At 38.4% G+C, this 10,248-nt stretch overlaps 1 protein-coding gene across 1 annotated transcript in view; it reads left to right on the forward strand.

Annotated features, from left to right (window-relative positions):
- LOC107585759 (long-chain-fatty-acid--CoA ligase 3-like) overlaps window positions 1-10,248 on the forward strand; it is a 44,206-nt gene that overhangs the window by 8,705 nt on the left and 25,253 nt on the right. Inside the window, exons 2-3 of the mRNA XM_016272915.1 lie at window positions 4,228-4,701; window positions 7,098-7,275. Of these exons, the coding sequence (XP_016128401.1) occupies window positions 4,345-4,701; window positions 7,098-7,275 (535 nt within the window). The 5' untranslated portion in view covers window positions 4,228-4,344. The remainder of the gene's footprint in view (window positions 1-4,227; window positions 4,702-7,097; window positions 7,276-10,248) is intronic.

The following is a 10,248-nucleotide window of genomic DNA, read 5'->3' on the forward strand; positions in this document are numbered from 1 at the left end:
TGTCCTGTTACGGCCATGGAGGCCGTTCATGAACTCACTGTCTGTCATGTTATGGCCACGGAGGCCGTTCATGAACTCACTGTCTGTCCTGCCACGGCCAAGGAGGCTGTTCATGAACTCACTGTCTGTCCTGCCACGGCCAAGGAGGCCATTCATGAACTCACTGTCTGTCCTCTCATGGCCAAGGAGGCCATTCAAGAACTCTCTACTTGTTCTGTCTCAGGCAAGTGGTCTGTCCATGTCTCTGCACCGCCATGGCCCCCCGCTCTGCCTGCTCCGCCATGGCCGCCCGATCTGCCATGGCCCCCCGATCTGCCTGCTCCGCCATGGCTCCCCACTCTGCCTGTTCCTCTTCACGGGCCTGGCCCTCCGTCCCTCCCCCAGTTCCGCCTCCACTTCACCACCCTCCTGGACTTTTTGGATTTTGTTTGGGCGTCTGGAGCCACCCTTAGAGGGGGATATGTAATGTGGGGTTTGGGTTTTGTTTTTGTGTCATGTTCTCATGTCTTTTATTTTGGAATTATTTCATGCTGTTAGTGTCATGCTTCCCTTGCCCTCTTGTCTTCATGCCATTGGTTCCTCTGTTCTTTGTGTCATGTTCTGATTGGTTGTCTTAGTCATGTGTCTTGTTTCCCATTGGTTTGTTCTTGTCATGTGACCCTCTTTGTCTTATATAAGTAGCCATCATGTTCCCATAGTCTTGGTCGTGTATTGTTGTTGTAACCCGCTGTCGGTGGCCAAGATGGCCGCCACGCCTGAGTCCCCGGCCAAGATGGCCGCCACGCCTGAGTCCCCGGTCAAGATGGCCGCCACGCCGGAGTCCCCGCCCGATCTGCCAGCGCCGCCATGGCTCCCCGCTCTGCCTGTTCCTCTTCACGGGCCTGGCCCTCCGTCCCTCCCCCAGTTCCGCCTCCACTTCACCACCCTCCTGGACTTTTTGGATTTTGTTTGGGCGTCTGGAGCCACCCTTAGAGGGGGATATGTAATGTGGGGTTTGGGTTTTGTTTTTGTGTCATGTTCTCATGTCTTTTATTTTGGAATTATTTCATGCTGTTAGTGTCATGCTTCCCTTGCCCTCTTGTCTTCATGCCATTGGTTCCTCTGTTCTTTGTGTCATGTTCTGATTGGTTGTCTTAGTCATGTGTCTTGTTTCCCATTGGTTTGTTCTTGTCATGTGACCCTCTTTGTCTTATATAAGTAGCCATCATGTTCCCATAGTCTTGGTCGTGTATTGTTGTTGTAACCCGCTGTCGGTGAGTCTAGTCTGTTCATACCTAGTCAAGTCAAATCTGTTCATGTCAAGTCACGGATTATTGTTTGGATCACCTTTATAAATAAACTGAACTTGGGTTCTCACTTACGCTCGCCTTCAGTGGACTAAATCATTACAAACTGTAACTAAAACTAAAATAGATAACTAATACAAATCAAACTACATTAGTTTATCAGTAATCCTAAAAAAAAAAAATCTTACAATGACAATTCATTGTGACAATTTATTATGACAATCTTCAATTGTCCTCTTAAACAGTGCTTGATCTGTGCATATTTCTTTCCTGATTCAGACCGGGTTACATTTTCACTGGAGGAAGTAGTATAATGGATATACTGTATTTAGCTCTATTTTAGCCAGAAGCAAGTTAAAAATGTTTAATGATTTGTTTCTTACAAACATGCAACCTTTGGCTTCACAAGATGTTAACTGATGGGCTTGATTGGTTTGGATTACTTGTGGATGATTGTGATGTTTTTATCAGCTGTTTGGACTCTCATTCTGACGGCACCCATTCACTGCAGAGGATCCATTGGTGAACAAGTGATGTAATGCTACATTTCTTCACATCTGATGAAGAAACAAACTTATCTATGTCTTGGATGGCCTGAGGGTGAGTATATTTTCAGCCAAGATTTATTTTTGCATGAAAAATTCCTTTAAGAATTCACAAAAAAAGTGTGACATTATTTGAACACTACTACCACTAAGAACCATGTTAATTTCAACAAATCGGTTATTATTATGCTCAATGCATCTTTCATTGAAATTCAATGTTTAATTCGCTTTACAGTAATTAAAAAAAAAATTGAACAAATATTGTGTTCTGTCAGGATTAGGCTTTATTTTCTTTATGCAAAATAAAATGTCTTCACCCGCTCACTGTAAGACACTGACTGCAGAAAATACACAGCCGCAGATGCTCATATAGGGCACAAAGACGCACAGTAAAGCAGACACATGCTCAGTGTTACTTACAGAACATGACATAATGGCAACTCTCTCTCTCTCTCTGTTTCTCTCACTCAACGCCGCCTTCTATCCTATATGAGTGTCAAACAAAGATTCTTTCATTTGGAAAGAGGAAGTAAATCTCGCCTCTCTCCACATTCCCCCTAATGAATGGCAGCGATTGCAGATTTATTATCATAAATACCGAACACATTGTTTCAGACCCACGGCGTTCAGCTTATGCTGTTGTGCATTGCTCTTATATGCTGCCTTATGTTTCCCTGTTAGTTAAGAGCATTCAGACTTGAGGTTGAATAACTCTGGCTTTATTTCCGCTGATAAGACAGCTGTGACTCACTCAGTGCTTGGAAAAAGACGGTGGTGTGATGTACGTGAAAAGAACGAGACTGAGAAAGAGACGGACTGAAAATTGGTCCAGGGCGTCAAGATTTTGTTATCATTTACTGGCCTTCATTTCATTCCAATCCCATATTATTTTCTTTTTTCTTCTTGCTTTCTAAACAAGGAAAGTGGAGAGACAAGTGCCGAAAACTGCAAAAAAGCACTATAAAGCTGAAGATCCAATGGTATATAATGCCACTAATGTCAAGTATGGCATAGCATAAAGCACACTTTTTTAAATTGATTGTAAGTGCATATTTGTAAGTGATATTTGTGGCTTGAAAAGACAAACTTCCTTGGCCTAACAGAAACTGATGAGTGTGAATAATAAATGACATCTGCAGGAATAGCTTCTGCAGGTCTTATACAGTAGGCTTTGCGTGTGTGAATGTATGCATGATATCTTCGAAATGATTTCTGAATATTTCATCTACTGTGAATTTGCAAACCCTGGTGAACCTTTGACTGTAGTGCTCATATTGTTTCTATGTTGTTTTAGTCTACTGCCTTGCCAATGCCTATGATGTCACACACAGTCACCTTTTATGATCATATAAGTTATATCTTCTTGCATATTTTTTAGGAATTGAGAATGTGTATTGTGATGGCGCTATAATCACTTACAGAATTGAAAAGTGAGGTAAAACACCTTTAAATTTATATTTCTGATGTTATAGTGCTTGTAGTCATGGCCATGACTTTGTTCAAAATTCTTTGGTAGCTCATTTTTTGTGATCTCAACCTCAAATTTGGAACACAGCTTGTTTTGGCTTAGATTTTTAGCCTTAATAAATGGATCATAAGTATGGATCATAAGACCATAAATATTATTTAGTACTATAAAATCCTCTATAAATACAAAATATTAAATGAAAAACAGGTCCTACTTTATTTTAAGATCCAATTCTCAATATTAACTAACTTTTTCGACAATAAATTCCTAATTTGCTGCTTGGTAATAGTTTGTAAGGTAGTTGTTAAGTTTAGGTATGAGGTACAGGAGAATTAAGGGATCTAAAATATGGTCATGCAGAATAAGGCATTAATACTGTATGTGCTTTATAAGTAAGTACTAAAAACAGCCTAGTAAGTACTAAAAAATAACATGCTAGTAATATAGTGAGAATTGGTCCTTAATATAAAGTGCTACCAAAAAATATAATCAAACTCAAATATAGTACATTCATTTAAAAAATAAGAAAAAAACAAAGAAGTGATTTTGGCAAAAATTAAAAATATATGTTTTATTTTATTTCAGTATGTTTAAGGAATGGAAATGTTTTATGGTTTTATTTTTAATTAATGATAAAAACGCTCACCGGCACTCATAAAAACACATGCACATTCTTAGTTTGATGTCACCTTTCACCCACTTTTGGATTTTTCTGAAATCTTGGCTGGGAATCAGACGTTACACACTGATATTTGTACCACTTTCTAATCCGTCTCTCCTCTCACGGCTCCAGGCTTCTTTGTTGAGGTAGACGGGGTCAAAAGGGTCCACATTGTGAAACTTCAATCTAATGATCTTTACTGGAATGCTGTTTGGCGTTATCTTGAGTTCAACGTCATCAGATTGACTGCTTGCATTTCTTGTTTAGGAACAAGAGGCTTCACTGACACATCGGAGAGGAAGCTGCAGGACAACCTTGGAGAAAGGGACATTGTTTATCATCCCCTCGCTCTTCGTATGTTTCTTTCTGTTTCACTGAGTCAGAATGAGGCTGAAGATGGATGTGAGTCCAGTAGTGGTCGTCATATTCAGGCTGGTGGTTTGGCTGTACTCTCTCATCTCTTACTTGCCGTACCTGTTGCTGAGATCGTCCGACTCGCAGTCGTTCTCCGAGTGCTCACGGAGGGTGAAGGCCCGTTCTGTGAGCGGACACCCTTCGGGACCATACCGGGACATCGGAGCGCTCAGGGTGCTGGCCACATGCCTACAGCCCGGGGTGAGCACACTCGATCGGGTGTTTGAATCGTCCGTATGCCGCTTTCCTCACTTCGACTGCCTGGGAACCAGAGATCTGCTGAGTGAGGAAGATGAAACTCAGGAGGATGGAAGAGTCTTCAAGAAGGTGTGTATCTTCTGTAAGTCCTTGTAAGCCCTTCAAAACTCTCTCAGGTGTGTTAAAGGAGCAGCACTTTTGTCATTTCTTTTCCCCTGATGTCCACTTATATTGTTAGTTAAAGCTTTATCAAAGTTATAGTTTAGTTCTCATGAACATGTTTCAGTCATTGAAAACTTGATCAATTAAGATGCAAAAATACCTTTCTAAAATAATTTAGAAACAACTAGACACAAAATTAAATTTGGGCATATTATAATAAATAAACACAACTGGACAAAAGTTTGGAATAATTCATGGTTTTTTATTTCTGTTTTTTACTGCTCACCAAGGCTGCATTTATTTGATCAAAAGTACAGTAATATTGTGAAATATATTACAATTTAAAATAACTGTTTTCTAGTTGAATATATTTTAAAATATAACTTATTCCTGTGTTACAAATCAGATTTTTCAACAGTCTTCAGTGTCACATGATCCTTCATAAATCATCCTAATATGCTGATGTGCTGCCCAATTATTATCAGTTAGCAATCTTTTGAAAAACTATAACTGTCTTTACTGTCACTTTTGGTGAATTTAAGGCATCCAAATAAATGCAACATTGGTGAGCATAAGGAAACTCTTATAAAAACATAACAAATCTTAATTATTCCAAACTTTTGGCTGGTAGTGTGTATTTAAATATCAAATAATTCATAACAAACATATATTCAAATATTGGACAAAATTATAAGAAACATATATTGAACAAATTACAATGAACATATATTTAAATATTGGACAAATCATAATACAATTATTGAAAATTTGGGCCTAAGGTTAAATAGCCAATGCCATAAATGTGATTTTGAATTATTTGTTTTTGCAGTTTAGTTTTAATAAATATTCTGAGTGGACTAGTAAGGGAGTTTTGTTTTACATTTTTGTGAGAATTAGTCTACGTAATACATCAAACTCAAAAGGGCAGAGAAAATCTTGTTTTCCATGTCATGACCCTTTAAGTCAGCCTGTCTGTAACAAACTGACCTGCAGCATGTGAATGATTTCTCAGTTCTGATGGTAATCCTATTGTCCGGCACTGGAGCAGCTCATATAGTAATAATATTCTGCTGTGATGCTGCTGTTACTCAACTAAAGCTGCCAAACATGTTCCGCTGCTGCTGTTGTGCAACATGAGAAGGGCTTGATTCATCCCAGACAACTGCTGGGTGTTTGTTTCTGCTTGCTGTGTTGATTTTGTGCTAAACATTGTTTCAGAGAGTGCTACATTCTTACACTATCCTGGTTCTACTGTGTTTGAATACTCCACAGCAATGTCTGAAACACAAATCTGACTTCTCTGCACAATTTTATTTTTATCCTGAATGTACAATTTTACAACTTTTTTTTTTTAATTTAAGAGACTGCTTTAATGTCTGTACCTTTAAGATTGTTGTATGTAAATGACTGGATAATCTTTGCATGTAAAAATAACAATATCCTTGCAAATTTTCTGAATACTTAACAGATAGTTGTGTGTGTATATATATATATATAAGGTCTAGAAATGTTGGTATATGCTTAAAATGGGCTGTCGAGGGAGTTAAGATTCAAGATTATTTATCTAGTGCACAATGAGTCAGTGACAGACAGCAGTAAAATACAAGAGATAATAATAATAAAAATAAATATAAAAAATAATAGTGTTAAAAATAATAATTCTATCCTCAGTAATAATAATAATACTTAACATTTGTAAAATTTAAAGTATGTCCACATAGTACATTAATCTTTTTCATATCATGTAAAAAGATTTTATTTGCTATTTTGAAAAGCGTTTGAACTGTTCAATATATAAACTATTTATGTAATATTCAACTTGCATAAAATAAAACAGTAGTGTGTGTAATAGCAAACTGTACAAATATATTCTTCTATATACAGGAGAGAAAAATAATAAGTAATAGTATTAAAATAGTAATAATAATAATAGTTTGCATTTGTTAAATTATTTCTACATAGTATATTAATCTTTCTCATATCATATAAAAATGATTTTTCTTGCTATTTTGAGAAGAGGAACTATCCAATATTCAGCAACTTCACACAGATTTTTAATTGTGAAGGTCAGTATAATTGTTTCATTTTCGTAATTGTATATTTAAAAAAAACTTGGTTTAAGTTATATGTGAAAGTTAAAAATACTTAAATAAAATGGTTCAAAAATGCAGAAAATGATTCCTGTAAGTTCTCCATGAATTGTGACTATATAATGAACCAATAGAAGGAGCTGTTGATCTATAAAATTGTAAAGTCTGATCCAATGAAAGGAAAAAAGTTGATAGAAAGCTCTGAACAGGTGAGCGATGAAGAGCAGCTTAACAGAAAACAAACCGTTTCAAACCCTTTGTGTTTCTCTGTAGGTGATTTTGGGAGAGTATCACTGGATGTCGTATGATCAGGTGTATAAAGAAGTGAGAGCTTTCGGCAGCGGTTTGGCTGCTCTAGGAACGAAACCTCTGAAAAACATCGGCATCTTCTGTGAGACGAGAGCAGAGTGGATCATAGCGGCGCAGGCCTGTTTCATGTACAACTTCCCATGTGAGTCACACATGTACATGAGGGGGAGATAATGACTACATTTTCATTTTTAGCTGGATTATAGGTTTAAAACCTCTTAGGACACCCTAACAACCAAAATAACACCCTAACATTGTGAAAGCTAGTTGGCGTTTTCTACAGAAAATTTTTTGATTTTTAAGCTTCATTCATAAATGAGACCTTTACAGGCCTGTATAAAATGCAACATGGAAGGGAGAAGATCTGTGACGCTGTTGTTATTGAACAGCCACACATGCACTGCACAGGGAAAATCTCTCACTCTCACACTTGTGCAAAACTGCTGCCAGATTTGTTCCATATTTCTGTTTATGACACAGAGGGGCCTAATACAGAGGTTTGTGTGTGTTATGTATGGAGGTCAGATTGTCCTCATTGCACTTCTGTTATATAAATGTCCCCCCCCCCCAATCACCACCTCCTCCTTCTCCTCCTCATCCTCTCTCTCCTCGTCTTTTTTTCCACTAATCCTCCTCTGAAGTGTCTGATAGCGACATGATTTTTCTCAGCTCAGGGGCCTCCCTGAACACACACACACACACTTCCCCCCCCCCAATCACCACCTCCTCCTTCTCCTCCTCATCCTCTCTCTCCTCGTCTTTTTTTCCACTAATCCTCCTCTGAAGTGTCTGATAGCGACATGATTTTTCTCAGCTCAGGGGCCTCCCTGAACACACACACACACTCGGGCGAGTCTCACAAAACCTGTCAGGAACACCCCAGAGTCAAAAGAATATTAGCATAAAGAAAATAAAAGTTTTTTAGGGCTCCTGTGCGCAAGATCAGTATTACAGTAAAAAATGTGTGATTCATTTTCCTGAATGATACAGCAGTTCTTAAATGTGTGTATCTGTTTTTCTCTGTGTATATATATACATTGCTGTGTTTGATACATCGATACGAGGATGTATCGTCACAGAGATTTGACTATACAAGTATCGATACAGCTGGCCCTGATATTGTGGCACATGTGCAGCAGTGGACCGCACTTAATTTGAATACAAGAACAACGTTTAAAATGGAGTAGAAAAGTGCGAGGTTTCTAAAAAATAATTAATAGAGCATAATATATAGGCTACAACAAGGTTTAATCTAGCTGCAGTGGAACACAACTGGGTTGCCTGATATAAAGAGACGTAATCCCCGAAACAGTACTTTCCACTTGCGCAATATGGAAATATCTGCGAAGGGTGTTACTTATCTTTGTCAGCCTCTTTGGATAAACACGCTTGCTTTCTTAAAACACCGGTAAACTTGCAGTTTAGCGATCTCCACTTCAATATTCTATTCTCAGAAAAGTGTAATTCATCAAGTGTTAATTTATGAGAGAGGCTGTGTATGTATGAATTACCACCGTTTTGGCGCGTTTCTCAAATAACAGTGAAGTGTGGCTTTGATACCTTTAGGAACATTGATGTTACCAGCTCCTTGTTGAGAAAGATAATGTAGCTCTTGAGCGATTAAGCTGATAAAATTGTGGGGCTAAAAATTTGTTCCTGAATGTCTGAGTGCGGCCGCAGCGTGATCTGTGTGAGAGACTGGGCGTGTGTGTGTGTGCGCGTGTTAGATACAGAAGACAGCACATTAGTTTAGAACTCTTCTCGTTTTTGTTTTTATTTTTTTAAACGTAGAGAGAGTGTTAATTTGTGCAAAGATAACCTACCAGCAATGTAAATATGATTTTTTTTTAAATATATTAGAATGAGTACATTACAATATAAATTTATTAGAACGAGTACATTATTTATGGGCTTAAAAACAAGATGCAAACAATCTTGTATTGCACCTGGTGGGGAGTGCCCAATGTAAACATGCAACATAAGCCATTACTTATATTGTACTGTGGTAGTTATGGAGGCCCTTCATAATGCAGAGGTCAACTGCCTGCTCTGCCAATAGTTAGAAATGGCACTATAGTAAGCAGTGTTTAATAAACAGCTGTTTTACTCAATTCTGCTGAGGTGAAATTCAGTGCAGTCCTGTATCGTGATCTGTATCGTAGCATGGCCTCTGTATCGTGATACGTATCGTATTGTGACTTTGCTGGTGATACACAGCCCTAACACACACACAGACGTCTGTGTCTCTTTGGCTGACTTCTGCACTCTGGTGTTTGTCAACGTATTTGTTGTCATCAGGCCTAAGTGTGTGTGTTAGAGAGAGTGGCTGTGTTCATATGTTATGTGTTGCAGACATGCATTTTGTCACGTGGTTATGTTAATGTTTATGTCAGATGTGTGTGTGCGTGTGCTCTCACACATACACATTTAAACTTATCATCATGTGTGTGTGTTGGTTTCCGTGGCGATCTCCTCTCTGTTTGTGTCTCACGGCTGAAGTGTCGCGCCCTCAGGCAGTGACGCAGACTGATGATGTCACAGATCGCAGCTCGCTGACCCCCATCTCAGTGAGCCCACGTGTGTGTTTGTGTTTGTATGAGCGAGAAAGGGAAGGCACATGGATTGTTTCATATGTGTTTGTCATATGCAAAACTGTGTGTGCAGCGTGTATATCTATATGAATGTTTATTCATGTGTGAATGATTAGAGTTGTGTACTGTGTGTTTTTGTTTGTGTGTGTGTGTGTGTGTGTTCTTGCTTGTGCTTGTTTGCCCTCGTCCTGAACTTTTCACAGCCATGCGTGCTGTTACTACATTTAACTGAGACGGTTACACAACAGCATCCATGAACATAAAAGAAAAATTGAGTCTTTGAAAAAATCTTTGAATGTATTATGAATTGAATGTGTCCATGTTTATTCCTATATATATATATATATATATATATATATATCCTCCTGAGACCCAGCTATGGAGTTTTTGCCTCTCTAGTGGACATTATATTTGAGTGAATTTCTCTGAGACCTCACACGTCACAGTTTTAAGTCTGGAGTCCTGTACAGAGCACATTCAGGGCTTTCCAGAGATACCAAATGATTGGATGTTTCCCCGAGAAC

This window comes from Sinocyclocheilus grahami, unplaced genomic scaffold (assembly GCF_001515645.1).
Source record: "Sinocyclocheilus grahami isolate Dianchi unplaced genomic scaffold, SAMN03320097.WGS_v1.1 scaffold74.1, whole genome shotgun sequence".
Classification (NCBI taxonomy): Eukaryota; Metazoa; Chordata; class Actinopteri; order Cypriniformes; family Cyprinidae; genus Sinocyclocheilus; species Sinocyclocheilus grahami.